This window comes from Tiliqua scincoides, chromosome 5 (genome assembly GCF_035046505.1).
Source record: "Tiliqua scincoides isolate rTilSci1 chromosome 5, rTilSci1.hap2, whole genome shotgun sequence".
NCBI classification, from domain to species: domain Eukaryota; kingdom Metazoa; phylum Chordata; class Lepidosauria; order Squamata; family Scincidae; genus Tiliqua; species Tiliqua scincoides.
The window spans coordinates 36,328,930-36,352,662 of NC_089825.1; the positions used below are offsets into that span (position 1 = coordinate 36,328,930).

General features: G+C 40.3%; 1 protein-coding gene across 2 annotated transcripts; it reads right to left on the reverse strand.

Annotated features, from left to right (window-relative positions):
* Nucleotides 1–1,284: 1,284 nt before the first annotated feature.
* On the reverse strand, nt 1,285–23,733 carry TRA2A (transformer 2 alpha homolog). Of its 2 annotated transcripts, none has more exons than XM_066627106.1 (8): nt 23,522–23,733; nt 12,617–12,750; nt 10,654–10,813; nt 7,889–8,077; nt 4,741–4,856; nt 3,362–3,472; nt 2,299–2,366; nt 1,285–2,123 (listed from the first exon to the last, which is right to left on the reverse strand). In XM_066627106.1, the coding sequence occupies exons 1-8, from the start codon at nt 23,555–23,557 to the stop codon at nt 2,113–2,115; spliced, it is 825 nt and encodes a 274-aa protein (XP_066483203.1). In that variant the 5' UTR covers nt 23,558–23,733; the 3' UTR covers nt 1,285–2,112. The 2 variants fall into 2 exon arrangements, with proteins under 2 accessions (XP_066483203.1, XP_066483202.1); XM_066627105.1 differs by having other exon boundaries at nt 10,645–10,813.

The window sequence follows — 23,733 nt, forward strand, 5'->3', positions numbered from 1 at the left end:
CCTCTACCTTATTTCCTGCTCCCATTTTGTACTCAGCAAGGAGCTAAGGAGGCCCAGGAAGGCTGCAAACATCAGCAGGTGTACTTTGCGTAATGGACTTTTGAATCTTTTTGTAGGATTTCCCTTTTATCCATGGTTTCCATATCCACATGGAAGGAGAGGAAAGTAACAGGTGAGGGTCTATAACTCTGCAATTCACTATATTTGCATTAAAATTATGATAGCCGTAGTATGCTTTCTAAAGGACAGATTTTAGGCTGCCTACTCCTCCTCATCTTTAGATTGCGAATACATACATCTTCCAAGGTTTTGTGGTTTTTATTATGGGTATCTTCCAGTTCACAGTAACTCTTACACAGAAGCCTGCTAAATGTGCTGAAGTGAGCACAAGTACATACCAGCTTGCCCAAACTACCACATATAGGCATATCAACTATTTGCACTTTTAGAAATAACTGGGGAAAGGACACCCTTTGGAACATTCTCGCTTTTCTGAAGTATTTGAACTTTCTGCAAGATAGAACATGATGTTGTTAAATAAGGTTGTTATGAAGTAGAAAATGCATCGAACTTAACCATGGGATCTAACAATGTGTTAAGTGGAACCCCCAGTATAGCATCTTGAAAACAGAATAAAAATGGGTAAACACCCATTTTTAAAAGTCAATATGTTACATCCTGCAAGGCTGGAGAAGAACTGTCCCATAATTGGATGCAACACACAGCCAATTCTGTCCTCCACCCCAGTCTCCAATTCTTACATCCCCAATGCTGCTGCTGGCCTTCAGTCTAACTCCCAGCTCTAGCCAGCTGAGGACTCTCACCTGCAGGCTGCCCTATATTGATGCTTGTGGACAGCATGAGGGCAGCATGCACGCACAACCAACAATCCTTGCTGCTTATTTCTTGAGCAGGGGAAGCTTCTGTCCTCATAAATCAATGTGTTCCAGCCTACTTATGCATTTCTATTCATCTGATGTGCCCCAGTTCTCCTAATCTCTCTGGCTACTTTTCTGCCAAAACTTGTTTGCCTGAACATGCCCACTTCACCAATACAGAGACCAATATTATCAGAGCTTAAAGGTTCTCATGCCCATTTCTACATTCTGAATTTCAAGGTTTTCAGTTCCATATTGTTTGTTAATTTCATGACAGACTAAGCAGCTTGCCTTCAGCACTTTAACCAGCACAGTTGATGTTTTTCTGCCTCTCAACTCTAAATCCAAGGCTTTAGAATGTACGTGTAAAATGTTAAGTGTGTGCATTAAATACTTAAAAGCTGTATTGATAGAATTTAAATTTATTTTGAGAAGAAAAGTCTAGTATAATTTCAGTTCATACTACCAAAAGAACCTATTTAACCATCATTTCAATATCATATGGAACTGCTGTGAACTGCATATCATACAAGCACTATGTCCAGTCAATCAAACCTCTGTGTCTTAATTATGGAGGCAACAACTAGATTAAGTACAGTTTTTGGAGAAAACAGCTTTAAAAAATATTCTGACCAAATTTTAAGTGTCATCCACATTAGCATCAAGTATGACACATACCGAGGTGCAATTTGCAGTGTACAAGAATTTTTTCCCCACAGAATTCCCTCCAGTAGTGTTGCAATTACTACAATGAGTTCAATAAACACACACACACACACACTTGTTTAGGAATACATACTAAGTTGTGCTATAACCAAAGATACAGGACAACATTTTTTGGAAAAAGTAATCGGCAAAAATGAACAGGTTATTCAAATAGTAGGTTTCTACTAAAATACAACATGCAAGCTTTAACACCCACAAATTCTTCTCTTTCCATTAGAGTCAACAAAAATTTCACTTACTTTAAAAACAAAAGGAAGAATGATTTACAAAATGTATCCACTTTGGGATTCCTACTGAGTTTTGATTAAAGGTATTTAAGTACATAAAGCTTACACTTGGGAGTATTACATTAAGAGGTGAAAAACTGATATTTCAATTGAAAAACATTCTAAATGAACCAAAGATCTTTAATAAGGTTTAAGAAAACTGTAGGGGATCCATAGGAAAAGCTAAGGTCAGAACTTGCTGTTTAAAAATTGTATTTGCAACTGTAACTAGCTTCTGTTCTTCAGTAACGCCCTGGAAGGAAGAGAGAATACCATTGCCATCAGTGCATACTTTCACGTTCATTTAACCCTCCCTCTCAGTATCAGTGTATACCATTTGTATTCCCCTTCTGCCCATATTCCAAGATATTCCACCATGCTAAACAAATATATATCCACTCTATATGAAATGGTTCACTTATACTTACTTGGGCTATAGGAACGAGATCTTGATCGTGATCTGTAACGACTATAGTAGGGTGAAGGTGATCGCCTCCTTGGAAGAAAAAGCAAAGTACTTTTGTTCACAGTGGCTATTTACATATTCTTCTAGATCATATATCACATCTATGGTATTTGGAGTTTAACACATTAATTGTACAATGGTTTGAAAAGCATACAAATTTGACCTCATGGACAAAACCAAGCTTTGTTATGTGCACATGTGTGCACATCTGAATGCTAGACAAATATTTTTGTTGCTTTTTAGACAGTGTCCTAGGCTGTTGGCTATGTGGAAATATTGTTCTAAATGAAACAGTGATAAATGCTCTTTTCCTGTCTTTACAAAACTAGTTTGTCAGTCCCATACCAATTACAAAGCTGCTAATACATCGCCTAAGAGCATGGTCAAACTACAGGTGGCCCTCATGATCTGCACACAAATGCAATAATTGGCCATATAAGCATCATGTAGGAAACTTTTCTCCAAAGTTTATTTTCTTCCATTTTGGCTTCACAACTTTTTACTTCATTACTACTTATCCAATACACTGAATATTTCCCTTAGCTTTCCAGCATTAGTGATGTAATTACAGTTGTGTAAAAATAAATACATATAATAGACTACTGCAATACATCACTGTCCAGTATTTTTATTAACACTGACTGGTTGGCTTTTAGTTTTAATTTGCTTCATCCACTGCTGGAGTTTTATTCTGCCTTCTTTTTACATGTCACTGTAATTTTTCACACTTTTTAAAATGTAATTTGAAGTTGATTTTACCCTGCTGCTTTTATGACTTTGTCAACTGAGGTGCTGTTCACTGTTACCCACTCAGGAATTTCATATAAATTGAAAAGCAGGCTACAAATGAACTACAGATACAGAAGCCAGACTAGACAGGTCTTTGGTTTGATCCCTATGTGGGTATAAGTATTCTCTCTGAAACAACCTGATATCACTAAATGAACAGACAAACTTTGAAAGATACAAAGCAACATTGTTTAGAGATAGGGCTTCCCCAGAGGTTTCACATTATCAACATGTACCTGTAACGGTAATCGTATTCTTCATATCTGTCATATCCTCTGTCATAACCCCTGTCGTAGTAGGAATCACGACGGCGGCCAGGTCCTCCACCTCCGCCTCCACCTCCACTGCTTTTGGGTGAAAAAAAAAAGCATTATGCAGGTATATTTAGGATTTTGTCCCAAAAGCCACCCTAAATCTTTATTCTGTTCTTACACAGCGATCCTAAAAGATCTTCTACTCAAGGCACAGGGCAAGAACCAAATGCATTTAGTGTCAGCAATCATATACTCCCACACTAGTCACTGCCCCTGAGCTCACATTTAGAGACATAAGCTATTACATGAATGTACTTTCAGAAGCATTTTCTCAAATACTGCAGTGATTAAAACATGAGATTCTAACACTACTAGTACTTTATGAAAGTACTAATATCATAGCAATTCTTTTTTGGTGGTAACGCCTTTTGAGGATGAAATTGGGATCTAATATCATAGCAATTCTTTTTTGGTGGTAACGCCTTTTGAGGATGAAATTGGGATCACCCCATAAGCTGAGGAAGCATGCTATCTTTGGCCTTTCCTCTGCTGCATTAGACGCTAGTGGAGTTCTGAGTGCTGAACTGAAAGTTATATGAGGAATACTGGAGTTATTGGGTGGTACCATCTTAGGCAATGCATCAAATGATGGCTCCTGTTGGTAAGCTACCTAGTCAAATTTTGGCGTGTATGTTGTGTGTACAGGTGTGCGCCCCTTAGCGACCTACTGGCTAACGCTGGGATCGCAAATGCGGCGACCACGTGTGATCACATGGTTGTCGGGAGCGCACACTCCCACCCTCTGAACGCGAGGGGAGCTCAGCTCAGCGTCCAAGTGCTGCCTCTGCAAGGCTCAGATTGAAGGAAATTGCACCTCTCACGCAATTTCCGGCTTCCTCTGTGAAACTGGAAGTCATGCAAGAGCCATGATTTCCCTCAGTCTGAGCCTCACAGAGGCAGCGTTCAGATGTGCGCTGACACTGGGAGGCTCAGACAACCCTCCAGAGGGGAGGGGAGCAGAGCATCCCCTTCCCTGCAGAGGGTTCAGAACTGTGTCAAGCACCGCATGGTGACAGGGATTGCGATCCCGATCCCTGTCGTTAACTGGTGCACGACCGTATATATCATTTCTTGTTTTTGTTATGCTATTAGAATTTTTATTTTCTATTTATAGACTAACTGCTATTTATATTTATTGTTTTAATATTGTTGTTACTTTAGTTACTAGCCACATTGAGTATTCTTTCAGAAAGAAAACCCAGGGTATGTGTATATAAAAATTAAAAACATGCTTAGAGGTCAGATCAACTGAATCAGCATCAAAAATTTTATTCCCCAAATGAAGCCAATAAACTCCTTACTGGGTTGGCCTGCCCATGTAAATGCCTGGGGTGGGTGTGTGAGCTCTCTTTGTGATAGAGTAATCCACCCGGATCCTCCTGCCATCCAGCTCCATTCCATTTGCATGTTCCATTGCCTGCAAAAAAGGTAGACACACTTTAGTTCTAGTAAGGAGAAATCAGTATTGATTGTCAAAGTGAATCAGCTTATCTGTAGTTATTAGTAACTTGCTAATCAGAATGGGCCATCTCCTCTCCAGCAGGCAGGATTAACACATCTTCCCTGTCCTGGGGCACTCAACCTAGTGAAATGTGATCCCCTTTCAATTCACCACTCCGCTAAGAAAGAAACTAATGCCTCCATGGCACACATAATTTAAGCCAACCAAAAAGGTAAACAGCAATTCTTACTGAAATAAATTAAATCCTTACAAGGCTTGCTCTGGTCAGAGTAACAGGAGATAGGGCTGATTTGAAGCACACAGCCACATGGCTTCCTGCAGGGTGTACATAGCTGGGTTACTGCAACTTGGTTGCCATTTCATGCTGTCTCCTGTTATTTCACTTACAAGGACCTATTCCAGCAGAACGTAATAATTATGAAGTCCTGTGGCCTGAACCCGCCATTTTATGATCTTCTCCACTTACTACATATGCAACTTGCTCAACCAATACATTAACAGGCTGAACCTACACCAGGCACTATCTCTATCTCTCTCTCAAACACACACTTCCCCATTATCTACACTTGGTATCAATTCACTGCATATGTTGGTCCTATTTGAAATCATGCAAACTAGAAACATCAAGACCTACAATTAGTTTTAAGAAGCTAGAAGCACCTTTACAGAAATACACCCAATTCTCATTCCCTTTGGGGGGAATTTTTGGCTGCTAACAACTGTTTAGCAATACAAGTATCTTCTTTTTTGTACCTAATACTGTTTTACATATAATTATCTGAATTCTAGATTAAATTAAGGAATTACACTTAACAAACCACATTATCCTCTGTATTACCTATTAATGTAACACCTTAGTCATACGAATGCTTATGCTTGGATCCAGGAATTGCAAGCTGACAGAAAACTGTTTTAAGTGCTATTCCACATGCTTATGCAAGCACTAGGAGAAGAGCTTGCACTTTTATAGCAATTCTTATGTTTCTATTTGCATAAAAATGATTTAGCACAAATAGTAAAATAAAATAAAAGTTTTTAAAAATTCAATTAATCCAGAATTTAGGGCATAAACTACTATACAGGAGAAAAAAAAGCAAGCTCCACGTGGCCATTGCTTACACTTTATTTTCAATTTATTAAGGCCAGAATATCCCATATTTATTATACTCTAATCAGAACAGTTGTAGGCTATATCGCCACCTAGTGATTTTCTTCCATCACACAGTAAAAGGAATTTGAAAGCACCTCTCAAAACATCTGCACTATAGAGAACTAATCAAAAATCATGAAATACAAAAGGATCATAGCCTCTCAGTGCAATTCATATACAGATATTCCACTACAACTTGAAACGCGCTAGTTTGCAGAGACACTCCAACACAAGACAACTGATCTCAATCTTAAAACAGGTTTCATAAGTGCTTCATAAGAATCAAGAATACGGACAAGTGAAATGTTACAGCAATCGCTTCAAAAATTGACTCAAATCAGCTAATACTTTTTTGTAATTTAGCCCCATTCACATTAGAAACAAGTGTTGCTCAAAATGAGGAGCAAACATTCAGGAAGTACTATCATCAGATCAAATTTTATAGTTAGCTGTATATAATTTGGAACCCTTAAGCCAATCTTCTCAATTACCAATACATATTAAAAGAACATTATTAAATTTAAGTTTACCATAGGTTCTCATCAGAAATCCTATATTACTATCACCATGCTAGTTTTAAAGTGACCCAACTGTGATATTTCTGTAATATTTTTATCCTTTTCCAAATGCCAACAGTGAAATACCTGATTACAATGGAAATTCCAGCATTTCCAATGCTTAAGACTGAAGCACATGCACCTTAAACATGGTGAAGGCCACCAGGAGAATGACAGAATGTACATGCCATTCTGACACCTAATCTCTTGATCTTGGTCAGCGATTGGGAGAATTGAGTCTGCATTGGTTCAGTATAGTCAACCCACAAGTGTATATAATACCACTCACTACAACTCACTGTTTTAACATTGTTTGCCCTTCACACTACACACTTAGCTGACATTTTCAAGAAACTTTTCAGTAAAATTCACTCTTTTTTCTGGGTAGTCATAACAAATTCATACTTATCAGCATGTATGTTTCATATAGCAACTTCTTCCAACACAGATGACTTCTCCATTTACACTAAAACATATCTGTCATTCTTCTGTCCAAAAGAGCAATGATAGCATCAAGTTGTTTAGGTGCTATGGCATACACCTACCCTGGGCCCCCATACGCCTCCCCTCATGGTCCACTGGATGCTACCACTGCCATCAATACTGAGGGTTTAGGTATCCATCTGGCCAGGTAGGACTTCAGAAGTCTTCACCTCTAATGAAAGATCTATACTGTCTCCTATACTTCTGATTTCACGATCCTAAATTACTTGGCATAAGCCACAAAACTGGCTTTCACTGTTCAGACCAGCTCAACATGTAGAAGCTTGTAATTTTCAGAACTCTCTTGTTTAAAAACCGGGAGTTTACATTTACTACCTTACATACTGAGAAATGACATATTTCAGCAACAAATTACGTGTCCAGCATGGTAATCTTAGGCATGTCTACTTAGAAGCCCCACTGAGTTTAAATGAACTTACTCCCAGTTAAGTATGCGTAGAATTAAACAATGAGTTCACACAGGTTTTCTGATAACTCTCAGATGAGTTAAACTCAGCAACGTGATTTACCAGTAACACAAAAGAATAAATCTTCATCCTTTGCTCTTCAGATTCAATCCAACTGTACAGAGAAGGTATTACAAGAACTCCTTCACACAAGCTAAATAACTACAGCTGCAATCTTATAAAAACTTATCTGACATCAAGTTCTAATGAACACAGTTTGTCTTACTTCTGAGTAAGCATGCACAGGATTGTGCCACAAGACTCCCAAATTGTTCCTGCATTTATATTTTCTTTGCAAAAGTATTAAAAATAAACGTAAAAATGTTTTACCTCTTTAGAATCATCTATTCTTTCAAAGTAAACAAAAGCAAATCCCCTTGACCGCCCAGTCCGTTGATCATAAACCACATTGACACCACTCAAAGGTCCATATCGGGAGAAGACTTCACGAAGATCCCTCTCAGTGGTATACAAACTGAGGCCAAATACTCCAAGACATGTATTAGGATCTGGATTAGCCTGAAAAAGTGAACCAAAGAAAAGTATTCAATAACAGTGACAGTCATGAAATTTCATTCGACATACACAAACCTTCAGATGGAACAGAAAGGCAAGCAGACACTCTGGCTTACTGCACACTGAATAACACAGAAGAAAAAGAAATATGTATGCTACTCTACCACTGGGGTAAATTCTCATCTGGAGAAGAGAGGGGATTGATAAGATCCTGCTTAATTAAGCTGATCATAGAGATCTGGATGGGGGAAGTCTGCCGTGAAGCGAATTACAGTAAAAAGGTCCAACTAGCCACGGGTTAGATAATCCCACTGAGTTATGTTGGCTCAGGCTTTTAGGATGCTGTGGCAGCTAGACCATATGGCAACAAGCGTTCAAGCAGTTCTTTTGAAATCAGGCCAAATGTTGCATTCTGTGGATGTCATTATAGTTCATTCTACAATTGCTGAACATATATATTCCATCTAATGAAAGCTGGAAAAAAATAGAAATCTGGTTTCAAAACTGTCTAGAAGCTGTATGTTTAGGCAGCTGAATGGAAGAGAAAAATCAGAGACAATTCCTTTCTATCAGTCAGCAATGAGATCTCATTAATTTACTAAGGATCTTAAGAGAACTAGCAAATACGTTAAAAAGTGTGAAGATGGCGAGCAGATTAGTGTCTTAACCCCACAGAGCCTCCATCTTCTGTGGTCCCTGCAAGAAAGGGAAGTCTCATCAGGCACACAATGGATACCTCATACCACCACCTAAGTACAAGTGCTCTCTTCAGAAAAGCAGAAAGGATCTGACACAAATTCTATCCTACTCCTAAAGCAGCTCAAGTGTGGAATCACAGTACTTATAGCCTTAAAATGCTGCAAAGTGGATACAACAGCAACTAAAGCAGTTTTAAGGGTATAAGCATCTTACCCATATAGGGCAAGATATATAAAACCAATAAAAACCACATAAAATTTTAAAGATCTCTAGATCTTTAAAGCAACTCCTAGATTTACAGGACAGATGGCAACTTTCCTGAAGCAATTACACAATTTCTAAAGTTTCAAATTATCAAAACCAGAAATATTATACAGCAAGTATTCTATTAGGGAAGCCTTGACGTGTAAATTTGACTTTATGTAAGCTTTGCAAAGGAGCTGCCTAGGCTTGCCACTCTCATCCCATGAGAAGCAGGCTGTCCCCAATGCCTCCACCAAGACAACCAGTGGCAACAGAAGCCACTTGGGGACAATCTGAGTGGCTCTGCATTAAAGACAGTAATAGAGATGGACTTTTGGGGGGGGGACTGGCTCACAGAGACTGCACAAGTTGCAGAAGGGCCTTTAAAATTTTGGCGGCGGCTGCTAAGGCTGCTAGTGGGCAAGAGGGTAAAGGTTTCAGCTCACCTTCCCTGAAGATAAGGGAAGATGGTGAGCCCAGGGAAGTAGCCCATGTGGAAGGAGAGCTTGGCTGAATTTACATGCCAAACTCTGAAGTTTCCCAACAATCGAGTTCTCATGACCCTTCCTGTTTGTCTCTCTGCTTTACAACTCAGAAACAGGTTCAGCCTGTCATGGACCCTATGAGAATGCCTCCTGACTTACCTATGGAGAAAAAGTATAGGGGGATGCAAGTACAAATTTCACTGAACTCCTGTGGACACTGGGCATGCCTGTACTATGGCACTTCCTGCTTTAAGAATGTGCACAGAGGAAAGGTGCATATAAGGTGGACTGATTCCAACTTATGTAAAAAAATCAATTTGCGTAAGGTTGTCCAAGACAGAACTCTTACAAAAGTTGGGAACCAACCGTAAACCACCCCTGGTGTTATAATCTAGCTATAATCTACAGGGTTTCTGTAGTTTTTAAATAAAATTTAAGATTGATGTCATATATTAAATGCTCTTCGTATAGTGTTTCAAACAACAAATAATAATCAGAAGCACTCTAGTCGACACAGACCAAGAGAAAGTGTGGGTACAAAGGCCTGTACTAGAAAAATTCTGATCCCTACAGATGGTTTAATGAATATGTTGGGCTGACCACCATGGGCACACTGAAATCCTTCTCCTACCATCCAACAAGGTTCAGACTCAAGTAAGGATTTCTGTTCCATCTCTCATGGTAAACTCAACATACCAACAACTGTATATCTTATTGAAAGCCACTGTATTAAAGCTATTTCTACAGGCCTTGCAAATAAGTACCAGTTACCTCAACATCTGCTCTCAGTTCGCAGCCCCTTCTCTTCCAAAGCTAGCCAGTGCCAGCTGTTTTCTGTCCCATTCCCACTGAAAATGAGACAGGGTGAAACCATGGCCAAGTAGGCCATGTTGTCCCTCCTTCCCATGGTTGAGAAAGGACTGTAGATCACTCAGACTGTCAATTTGCTGGTGCAGGTGCTGGGGTGAATGCTATTCATACCTGGCAAGTCTTCTCTTGTATCCTTGAGCACAGAAACCTGCAAGGTGTGGGTGCTATACCAATCCAACACAAAGAAGTTAGTGTTTCATACATTCCTTAGACTAGCTTCTGTTAGGGTATACATTTCCATAGAATTTAGAAAAAAATTATAGACAATCTTACACTACATACTCGGCTGCCAGTGTGCCTTCTTCGATTGGACATAGGAGAGTGACTGCGACTTCTGCGACGGCGATACTCTGGAGTATATGATCTGCTTCGTGATCGTCTCCTATGAGAGTGGGATCTAGAGCGAGTGTAACGCCTGTGAGAATGCCTTCTGGATCTGGACCTTCAAATGATAAGCATTTTGGTTATATGTGTGATTGATGATCGAAGTTAGTTTTTCAGTTTACAAAAATGTACATTTAATGTTACTGTTATTGCATATACTTCTGAAACATTTTCACAAAAGTATAAATAATTTATACTTGATAAGTTCACCTCAGAGTTTTCCCAATTATAGAGGCATCTCTCCCATACCTGAAGATTCAGTTATGTATGGTTCTCTGCCCCCCCCCCCCAAACCTTCTATTTTCTTTATTGCAAAGTAAGCATGTCCCTTGCTTTTATATATGCTAGAACAGGAATGCGGCAAGCAGGCAGGGAGTCAGTATGCTAGAGGGACACGGTCAGAATGTTAACATGAACCAGGAAGCCTCCTGCTTCTCTCCCCCTAGCATGTTAATGTCTCTGTCTCTAGCAGGCAGCCTGCCTGCCTGCTTGATGTGTTCTAGCGTCTATAAAAGCAAAAAAAAAACATGCCTGCTTGGTAAAAAAGAAAACAGGAAGTAACTGGCACAGAATACTTGTCTATACATATAGAGCTCCCTCATATCAGCAGCTTCCAGTACCTGCAGGCAGCAGAACATATCCCCTGCAGATACTGGGGGATTCCTGTATATTTTGCAAGTTGTCAAAAATATCATTTTCAATATTCTTCAATACAGAAAGTAAGGGCACACACACTTAAGGCCCTCACTCATTCATATAGATAATTGTTAGCAGAAGTATAGTATATGTATAGTCTAAAGAAACCAATTACAAAAGTTGATACCGTTAAGAAAACACTTCAACCCAGAATATAGTGAACTAGAGATCCAGTGGAATGTTATGTTGGGGAAATTTCACTACCGGAAAGATGGGGTAGTTAGATACATTTCCCTACCCTTTATATGATGTGTTATGTATGGTGAGAAAACTACAAACTTGACCAGTTAGGGAAGGCGACTTATTAGAGACCATACTGAATTTGAATCCAAAAACTATTGCAGAGAGGATTAGTCAGTGAGCCAGTGATGATGAATCTGACTCGAACCATTCTGCACAAGTAATGTCAATCAGTTCAAAACAAGTGGTTCAGTAATTGGGCACTTAAAGTGCCCACTTAATTCATACAATAATAATTATTGTATGAATAATTTTCTAGTTTTTATCCTTCTGTATGACTTATTCTTTGGTTTATGGTGCAAGTTCAGGGGTGGGGTTGAACCCACAGGTTTCCTTCTTCCTGCAGAATGAGACCTCCTTCTGGAACATGGAGTCTTTCCACAAGAGAAAGGTAATCTATGATACATCTTTTTTGGATACATGGTATTATTCTGCATAGAAGTATCCTAGCCAATCATTGAATCACCAAATGGGAAAAGAAAAAGATAATCAAATACCAATGAACTGAAACCAAAGTTTCAGTTTAACTTTGCTTTTTAAGCAAAGTTTAACTGCTTTTTACATTTGCAGCTAAATCAGAGTTCTGAATGCTATGAATTTCATATTGAAGATGATAAATATCAGCAAGTATTTTGGTATACTCCACTCACTTTTGCAAGTTTAAATTTTAACAAATCTCAGAACTACAGCCAAGCGACACAACTAGAAGCCTAACTCGCAAGAGGATATTTCAGTAGATAGATGGTGGAGAGGCAAAAGGCCACTCAAGATCTGACACTTTGCAACTACCCATTTAAGAACTTAAAATGTCCAGCTCAAAATCCCTTCCAGAAGCCTCTTACCTAGAGCTCAAAGACCTAACACACAAGATTTATGCCAAATAAGGAAACAACTGAGCAACTCTTAAAAATTCATGTATACATACCTGGATTTTGATCTTGATCGAGAGCGTGATTCAGAATGTTTAGAAGCTCTTGATGGGCTCCGAGATCCTGACCTGCTCTCAGATTTTACACGAGCAGGGCTCCCAGCCGGAGATTTTGACTGGGAGCGTGACTCCTAACAAAACAAACAGTATTACAAGTGGCACTGGTTGCACAAATGCCTACCTTCTTATATTAAAAGTAACTATATTTTATTGATTGTGCCTGAAAAACAAACGGTTAGGCAGTACCCTCTAAGACAAATTTCTTTTTAACCCACTATTAACATTGTGCGATTTCCTCAAATAGTTCCCTACTTGAACCAGATGACCAATGCTCTATTAACTAAGTAATCATGCAAATTCATCTACAACTTGATCATACAGACACTGGAACATAAACCATACATTTACTTAACCTAGGACCCATTCATTCTTCCAGATTCTTTTAATTCTACTTCACTCTTGCTTTCTACTTTTCTTCATTCTTCATTGAGTTTTTCATTTTTCATACTTCGTGTATTCTTCCCCAATTCAAACAATTCATTATAGCCTTAAAAAATTCAAGTGCTTCTATCTGACCAATCTTCTGTTCAATTTTTTCCCCCATTCAATTTTAATTTTCTGATCTTTAATACTTTTCATTAGCCTTCGTTTATCTTGATTTATCTTCCACATTCTTGGAAAAAACTCTTCCATTTCTTCACGAACATTAACCTTAATGGAAAAAGAACATTTAGTATATTTAAGCATGTGGGGATTATAAAACTCTGCTGGAGTTTCAGAATTTTATCTACCAGAATGGAATAGCCAGCAGGTAAAGTGCAAATAACTAGTTTATAAAAACAATTAAATTTTAACGTGTAATCATATAGGCTCTAATAATGAGGCCACTGATTTCCTAGCAGCATTTCTTAAATTTTCTACATCTATTCTGCTTCCCTTTCTAACTTGTTGCTTTTCATTTCTGTAAGACACACACACACACACACAGACACACTTAAGTGTTACCTTAAGTATTTAGGGTGCTTGAAGGCAAACGACACACACCACACACTTAGAGGCCAGGACCCAAAGAGCACACCCAACTGAGTACCTGACCTTTCCCTTCGAGCAGCATACTGCTATGCCATATCACAAAGTGCTTTTAAGTCTCCCAATTTCAAAAGTAGTTTGCCATGCAGCACAGGAGACAGCTGCTCAAGACAGATAAGCCCAAAGCTCACCTTTAGGGCATGGAACTAGATGTATGTCTTTAAAGCTAGGATACAGATGCTAAGTTTAGTCTGAATATTCAAATGTATGAGCTTATTTCTAAACATTACCATTCTCCCCAGAACTATGAAGCACTTGCACAGTGAGATAGACACAAAGCCAAAGTAAGGTTTTGGTAACAAAAGTTAGCTCCAACAGCACAACATTTGTGCAAATAGCTTCAAGACAGAGACTGTTATTCTGAAATCCTTCAAGTCATAGCAGCTGATGCTTCAAACAAAGCAACAGAGATGTGGTGCCGTATTTACATGAGGTAATCAGGGAGAATAAGCAAATTATGGAACTGACCAAGATCTTCTCTCAAAGCAATTTTACACAAAGGTCTAGACCTTGATAAACCTGAATCTTCATTATTCATACAATATGAATTACAGTTTTTTTCTAGTGCTCCTCTGTTGAAAATCATTCCAATTTTGTACCCTTCTCGCCAACAAACACAGACAGTCATATTTCTTTTGTCAAATGCCATTTCTCCTTCAGTTCTATTACTGTTGGCTATGGGACCATTTCTTATTCCAACCAGTTTATACAGTATTTTTCCATTTGAGTCCCACTTTCCCATACCTCTTTCATACCGTGTTTCTCTTCTTGCAAATGACTATGCTGTGTAATGCTCGAAAGGCATACTGAGCTGTTTCATTCAAACATCTGGAAGCCCTCTTAGTGGCCTTTTTTGACACTCAAATTTTAAGAGCTTCTCTGTGCTTTCTTACAATTATCAAGTGCAAATGTGCTTCTCAAAGAAAATTTTACTTTGAAAAAAAACAGGTGGGTAGAAAAAAATAAAGAAACTGAAAAGCAAGAAAGCATGACAGACCACAGGGATTACTAGATATAAAAGATTGTGGGTACCTCACATGACATGCTAACCCAAGAAAGCCCACTCCCCTGACTGAGTACCCTTGACTCAAGCTGCTCCATTATCATTTTCCCAAGCAAAACCAAGACCACTACCCACAGGGTTCACTATCACCATAGCACAGGAGAGTTATAATTGAATCTTGACTCCCTGTAGTCTAATATTCAGAATTCCATAAATGTAACTTCAAGAATGGCACCATTAATCAATCTTTTTCTGGTGACCTGTCCAAATCCCAACAAAATATGAGACTACTCTCCTGAAGGCCGTAAAGGACTCAGGGAGGGAAAGACACCAGGATGACCACCAAGTTAAGGACCACACTAACATTAAGAAAAGGGCAAAATATTAGAGAGACTAAAATACTATATTTAGTGTGCTGAATCGCTGGGGTAGTTTGGAACCTGAGAAAAACAAGTTTAATAAACTTAGAAGAACAACTACATAATTCCACTGGAATACCTGAAAAGTCATTCAGTTTTACAAATTGTGTACCTAAAAAAGGTATAATATAGTATACACAGTTTTGGGTTAGAACATCAGTGAGGTGACCACTCCTTTTAAAACATAACCACTGCCAGCTACATAATCCGTAACACTGTGAAAGATTCCACTTTCTTCATTAACCATTTTAGTTGCAAAGGTTATCCTTAAATATGCAGTTTAAGGTTGCATTTATACCAACAATTCTCAATGATTACCATAAAGCAGACTACAATTTACTTGAATAAATTCTATGCAGAGGGCCCACAAATATAGTGATCCCTCAATGTGATGGACTAATGGGAGGAGTGTTTACCTGCAAGTAGGCAAACATGCCTGGGTTCTTATTGAAGCCAGTTGGCCACCAGAATGGTCTGAATCTGATGAATGTTAAGCTCAACAAATGGTCCAGAAGGTGCCACCCCTCAACATACTCAAAAGGATAAAAACAAGAGGCTTGAAAAGCTGATAAAGTGAAATTGTGTTTTTTTTAGGCTCGTAAAGCTAGATGGGTCGCATAGAATGTCATTTTAAGAAGTGGGTCCCGGTGCTAAAAAGTTTGGGAACCACTGAAGTAGACAATGTCCTTTATTTCAAAAGTCTGTAAAACTGAGGGTTTGCCGTAAACTTTATTTTACTCTGAATATCTTTGACTAGACAGAACTAGTGTTGATGAAATCTTTCAATCCTTTATTAGACTGGGTCTAAGATTTTTTTTAAATTGCGACTCCAATAATAAATTAAGTAAGGCAATTAACTGAAAATCTTAGATTTTCTTACTCAACACACACACTATATAGTTAAAGCAAGTGAGTGAACACATGGGGCTATTAAAAGGCTGAATCCTAGCACTGAAAACAGATTTCTTGTCTGAATCCTTCTAAGTTCAAATTCCTACTGAACCATGAAACTTACTGTTTCTTTGAGCAGTTCACCACCATTCAACCTAAAAGGACTGTTCAGAGGTTGAATAAGGCAGAAACTGTCAAACATTTTTTTCCCCCAAGGAATGCCACAAAACAGTGACTTTATTGTCTAAAAGCCCAATAAAATTAATTAAGATACCATCAACTCTAAACAACTTGTTCTGGTGCAAATCAGTGAAAGAGATAACCACCTAGCACTTAGGTACTTAGCAATCAAGTATTTTCTATGTTCTCAGAAGAACACAAGCTCAGGAGTCCTAGGTTCCAAAACCTATTATGGTCATGATTAACATACTACTTTGTTTTAATTATGGTTAATGTCTAAACCCCCAGAAAAGAGGCAAGTGGCAACTTGTGAGACTGAGCACAGTTGGTGCATTATCCTATATCCTGGATCAGGGTACTCCAAACCGCAGCCCACGGCCTGGATCTGGCATCCTTGCTAACTCCTCCTGCGTGTGAACAGAGCTTACCGTTCCACAGGGGAGGCTGCCATTGTCTCTGCCAATCTCCCCCCATGTTCACTCCATCCAGTCGCTTCTGTATTCTGCTGACTCAGCAGGCCGTGCACATGGATTTCCTGGCAGACACGGCTGGGTGGAGCAAACATAGGGGGAGATTGGTGGCAACAACGGCATCCTTCCCTGCAGAATGGTAAGCTCCGGACACACAGGAGAGGTTGTTTTTGGTGCATAGTGGTCTCCAGTATGGAGTCTGCTGCCCTAATAGCTGAGCTAGCACTACATCTGCCATGACAACAACAACAACAGTATTTATATACCGCTTTTCAACTAAAAGTTCACAAAGCGGTTTACAGAGAAAAATCAAATAACTAAATGGCTCTAGTGAACCTCTTTAATTTTGCTTCTACAACACAACCATTCATGCAGTATCAAAAATAGTTACAGTAGCCAATTTTAAAGGTAATTGAAAAGATGAGACAAATTCAAATGTACATATTTGTCTCAGGCCATAAACAGCACTTTAAGTACAATGCCAAGATCAAAGAATCAAGCCCTGGGCAACCGGAGGTGTTTTGCTCCTGGGGCAAGCAGTTTAAGCATTCCTACTTATTTTTAGTACTAATGGCAGTATTTTTCTTTCACATGTTCTGAATAGGTAAGTAAAGCAGTAGTCAGTGAAATGGCTACAGATGCATGTCCGGCAATGAACACTCGCCTGTTTTACTTAGATATGAAAATGCATGCTTTCCTTAAGTATACTGAACAGCTCAACCAGCAGAAAATTTTTTTAAAACCCTCCCCTTAAATTAGTTGCCTTGAGTCCCTTCGGGAAGAAAGGCGGGGTAAAAAGTATAACAACAACAACAATAAAACCACTACAGATCTAGCCTTGTTATACATGGATTTGACTCAACATGAATGGCTACTGCAAATGAGAAGGAATGCACTGAACCCTGGAGAAGGGGAAAAAGGCATCCCTTTAAAATCAGTTTAAAAACCTAAACAGTCCTTTAACAATAGCCTCCTTAATGAGAGGGGGGGGCAGCTGGCTGACAGTCCATCAATCCTTCTCTCTCTAGGTGACCCCTCCCTTCCCCCTGAGCAGTGAAAGAAAGGTGATCACTTTGCATTGGTGAAGGGAGGGGCTGAGTGAAGCGCCTTTCTAAGCTCTTGGAGGAGGACTGACTGATGGATTGTCTTCTTAATGACTCTTATCTTACATCACAAAGGCCAGCAAGGCTGTTTTTAAATCACCTGAGCAAAGAAACTTTGTTTTTTAAATTGATTTGCTATAGTGCAGTTTTGAGTGCTTGGAAGGAACCCATGCAAATAACGAGGCTCAACCAGTACTATGGTTTCTAAACCATATGGTTTTGAGTGGGTGCTCCTCTTTTATTTAGCAGGGGGAGGGTAACTGGCCCTCACCCCAGCAGTGTCTTTTCTAGGGGCTGTCTGTTAGTGTTTTGTATCTCTTAGATTGTGAGCCCTTTTGGGACAGGGAGCCATTAGTTATTTGATTTTTCTCTGTAAACCACTTTGTGAACTTTTGTTGAAAAGTGGTATATAAATACTGTTAATAATAATAGGTTCATATATTGCATGACAATGATTTTTAATTCTACAGTGTACTCTGAAAAACTAATATCTAAAATGCAACTCCATAAGAGTTAACAGGGCAAAAAAGGCCTAAAAATATTTTTAAGTGATAGTTGTTTCTCATTTATTTGGATACAGTTCCTATAAAGGCCTATAGATGGTCAAATTTCTAAGTATTAAACATTCAGATACCTAGAACTGTTCTTTCTTATACACACTATATAGGACCCAGACACAATATTATTCATGAATTTCTCCCTCCTACCACCAGCATACTAAATTATCAATCAGACTTGCTGGAAATGATAATATTGGGTAATTGTGCTTTACAACACATGTCCAGGATTGAAGTTTTCACATATTTGCAGGGATGACACGGTTTTTGCTGCCTCAGGGAAAAATACTAGCCCCAATTTGAGGCATTAAGAATGTTTCCTGTTACAAATTTTTCATTATAGAGAAGGCTATGGGCAAGTTTTAGATTACTACAATTTGAAAAAAAATTAAGGCAGAAGATTCAGAAATATTAATGGTTATCAAATACAGTAACCTCTACTGGAATATTAAAAGAAGAACCAGCATCTTCCGGTACATGGAAAGTTGAGCTTCAATCTGAGCAACTATCTGTGTTCAAAGTCTCAACTCAGACCCCTGACCCAAAAGTTTCTGGCAAGCCAGAATTGCCTCCTCCAGCAAACCAAATAAGGAAGTTTTATAGAAGCTGGTTCTTTTCTAAACTGTAAACTACTAATGCAGATGTTATGTGGGCTAGTGTATTTTGTAGGACTTATTTGCAAGCCTGTGTAAGATTATTTAAGTTTAATATAAATAAAAAGTAAGATATTTTATTCTAATCACCTTTACTACAGACTTTGAAACCTGAGGCATTAAAAAGTGAAGATAAGGCCCCAAAATATATTTATTTTTTCCCTTGGATGTTCTACTGACATAGCAAGGTACTTTCACAGGCTGTGTTTACAACTGGGGTTCCAAGTTAGATATCGGTATACCATTCTTCCCAAACTAAAAAGCATTCACATAAAAATATTTTAAATAGCAACTTTTAAATAAAATTACATAATATAAATACACAAGACTAATATTTCCATAAAATAAAAAACACTGCAATCTACCAAAGCTACAACCCATGGTCACAAGAGTCATCATGGGGCCCCTTCCTGTGGAAGGTCTTGCGTTCCCTTTCTTCTGATTTACCAGAGGAAGCTGCAGATCATCTGTTCATGCAGGTATTCTCTAACTCAGTGGTTCTCACACATTTAGCACCAGAACCCACTTTTTAGAATGAGAATCTGTCTGGACCCACTGGAAGTGATGTCATGACCGGAAGTGACATCTTCAAGCAGGAACATTTTTAACTATCCTAGGCTGCAATCCTACCCACACTTAACCAGGAGTCAGTCCCATTGACTATCATTGTTAAAATATACATAGTAGCCTGCAACATTTCCCCAAATGCAGTCACATACCATGGGAGCATCAAAATTTATCAAAAATAAAATATTGAAATGAATGGGGACTCACCTGAAATTGGCTCACAACCCACCTAGTGGGTCCCGACCCACAGTCTGAGAAACACTGCTCTAACTATTTTTGACTCTGTGTGTGTGTTCTCTCTCCTTTCCTTGATGATGTGCTGTGCCTCTCATAGTCATAGCTTTCTTTGCCCTGTAGCTGGGAAAAATGCCCTTGACAATACCTGCTTATCCAGTTGTAGCACTGGAGTTGCATCTAGCAACACCCCACGCTTAAGTGCTACATGGATGAGGTGAAAACTACCATGCTTAAACAGGCACAAGTCACTTATGCTCTAGTCTCCTCCAGTTTAGACTCCTGTAATATACTCTCCACCGAGCTTCCCTTTTAAGGAAGGCTGAGAGCATCAATTTGTTCAGAATGTGCCTGCAAGAATTCTGAATGGAGCCAGTAGATCAGATCACATTCATCTTTTAGCAGCTGCAGTGGTTACAAAGTTATTTCTGAACTCAATGCAAAGGTGGTGGTTGTACAGCACAACCTCATGCATATCTGCTGAGACGCAACTCCCACAGTGTTCAATGAGGCTTACTCTCAGGGAAGTATGTGCAGGATTGCAGCCTTAATGTTTATAGCCCTAAACAACCTGGGTCCAAAGCATCTTAGGAATTGCTTGAAGTTTTGTTCCACTTCCTTGGGTCCCTCCACTATCAGATATATAGCAGGCAAGTATTCAAAGGTAAAGTCCCTTCAGTTGTGCCACCACAAGTTTGGAATAGCCTCTCAAGGGAGGTATGCCACTTCATTTAGGTAAGTAGTGAAGATGGTTCTATGTCAGCAGGTTTTCAAAGAATATGGCCCTTATAGCCACCTTGGGTGTCCTTTGGGGAGAAAGGCGGAATACAAAACTAAGAAATAAATAAATGTTTTTGGCAACAACTACTTAATTTTTACTTTGGTGTAATCTGTTTTCAGATTAGTTTGCCGTAAAAAGGGGTGCCCAGGCCAGAAAGAGCCTATAACACCAGCTCCCATGGATTCCAGCACTGACCTGAGAGTTTTGTTTTTGTATTTGTGCAAACAAGACAGATGCCCAACAATGGCCCCTGTCTTTTTTGCACTAATGTTCAGTTGCTCCAGTCCAACCGTTACCAAACTCTCTGGGAGTTCAGTAACCGCTCTACGTCTTTGTGGGGGTGGGGGAATTGCAGTGACACAATCTCTATGATCCTGCTGTCACAAAGGACAGAAGGTTTTTTTTTAACTTACCACAGCCAGTACTAGCCTCTATGGGGTGCAAGGAGTCTGCTGGGCCTTCTGCAGGCTCCCCACACCTCAGGACTGCTAAAAATAGTGATCGCAACTCACTTTCGGTTTCATGACTGCAAACCAGAAGTGAGTCACTATTGCTATTTTTAGCTTCCCTGAGAGGTGGAGAGCCCTGCAAGGGGTCTGCAGGGCTTTCTGAACTTCCCAGAGGCCAGTGCTAGCTGTGGTAAGTAGAAAGAATCCTCTGTCCTCAGCAGCAGTGTGATCGCACTGCTGCCTATCCCCTTTAGGAAGGGAGGGGGAATGAGACAGGGCTTCCCTGCCTGGCAAATCATTTTGCCCCAGTCTGGGAACCCCTGGTGTAGTCTTACCCATGTGTACACAACTTTCAGACCACAGTCCAGCAGTAAGATAGCAACTTGTAGACACTACAAAATGGATGGTATTGGACCTTCTCTCCCTCTAGTTCATTATTGCTGTTAAGCACAGGAGAGAACTCGGAGCCTTGTGGAACACAGGAGGTTTGCAGCAACACTGGGCTAGTTTCCCACTGACCTGACCACTGCATTCCATTTTGAATGCAGTCAGACTGGAAACCTTTTATCTAAGCATCAGTATGGACACAAACTAGTTCAGTTTGGTTTAACAGACTATTCTATACAGTGCCAAAAACTACTAAGTCCAGCAGTATCAGGAGGAAAGTATTTCCCCTAGCTCAGTGGTTCCCAAACTTTTTAAACTGGTTCTTGGCCACAGCTCCCCCATCCTATACAGTACATTGTGTAGGGAGGCATGAGGATTCTGTGTGTCCCCTGGCTGGTTTCCACGGCTCCCCAGGGAGCCACAGCTCAATTTGTGAACTACTGCCCACACGCGAATTCATATTTCCTAATTTTTCCACGCTAATTCTTATTTGACATGGGAGGGAAGAAATATTCTCTTAAACTCCTTCAGCAAGACAGAAATTAAGACATGGAGGAAAAAAGACCTAGTAAATAAAACTAAACCTAAGATGCACTTTCCTCAGGCAACAAACACCAGCACTATTTAACACATACTGTACTTCCATGGATCCACCCAAGAGGTACTCAAATTCTCCTGCAAGTGAAGCGCTGAAGAGAAACTTTTTATTTCCTGAAAATAACCAAAACTGAAAAGGCCAAGACAGGGCAGGGTAAGACTCAGATAGAGCTTCTATTGTAGAAGTCTATGCACTGGAATTGTGTCAAACAATCTCTCTCCCTCTTTCACCGTTGCTAAGGTATACAGTACAGAGAAAAATGTCTGCCTGTCCGCCATACCTTTTAATGCCTTACACAGAGCAAAAAATTGATTTTGGCTTCTTCTGTGACTAAACAAAAAGCGCTCCCATGAGAAAACCTCAGTTGTCCTTTCTGGGGTCCCACCACCAGCTTCCTCAAGGGAATAAGAGCCAAATCCTATGCATATGCCATTATAATCAATGGGGCTTACTCCCAGGAAAACATAGATAGGATTGTATAAGGTCTTGGGGGGGGGGGAAGGAAGAGCGTTTCTACTCTTGCTTGCCCTATTCCCCCAACCTACACTGACCATCCAAGATCGTTCCCCAACACATATTAAGAATATGTATATATTACTTGGGAACAGTTATAAAGGTGGTTTATAGATGCACCCACTTTGATGAATACTGCAGGGCAAGGAGAGAGAAGAGGGAATAGGTTTGTAGTCCTCAGAGATATGGGACCCAGGAGAACCTTTGAAAGCCACTTACTATGGAGAAGCCAGGAACTAGGGAATGAGGACCTAAGGGAGCAAAAGCAGCCCAAGTCTTTAACAGCCCAGTCCTATGTGTGTCTACTCGGAAGTAAGTCCCATTATAGTCAATGGAGCTTACTCCCAGGCAAGGGTGGATAGGATTGCAGCCTAAGAGCCCAGTCCTAGACATGCCTACTCAGAAGTAAGTCTCACTGTAGTCATTGGGGCTTACTCCCAAGTAAGTGTGGATAGGATTGCAGCCTAGGAGCCCAGTCCTAGGCATGCCTACTCAGAAGTAAGTCCCATGATAGTCAGTGGGATTTACTCCCAGGCACGTATGGAAAGGATTGTGGCATAAGAGCCCAATCTTATGCATGTCTACTCAGAATTAAGAACCATTACAGTCAATGGGGTTTACTCCCAGGTAAATATGGACAGCATTGCCACCTACCAGCTCAATCCTATGCCTGTCTACTCAGAAGTAAGTCCCATTATAGTCATTGGGACTTACTCCCAGGTAAGTATGGACAGGATTGTGGCCCCAGAGCCCAGTCCTGGGCATGCCTACTCAGAAGTAAGCCCCACTGTAGCCAGTGGCGCTTACTCCCAGGTAAGCATGGGAGTGGGGGGGCAGCCCAGTCCGAGGCTCCTGGGAGATCTGGGGGGAAGGAAGGGCCCACCTCAAGCGCAGGCACCGTCTTCGCGACTCGCCCGCCCGCCTGGCGCCGGCAGGGAGGCCGACGTGCCCCTCGGCCGGCGCTTCAGCGCAGAGAGCCAGGCCGGAGAGCCGCAGGCCGCCACTCACCCTGCCCTCGAAGTTGTTCTCCTCCACGTCGCTCATGTCGGCGCCTTTCCAGCCAGCGAGGCTCAGACAAGCGGCGGTCCCGGAGAGGCGCGCGGAGCTCCGGCCTTCTGCACTGTACCGCACCGGCTTCCCTACCAGCCTGTGGTGGCAACGGCAACAGCGCAAAATGGCGCCTCCGTCCAGCCAGGTCTGCGCCCGACACCGCGCGGGGG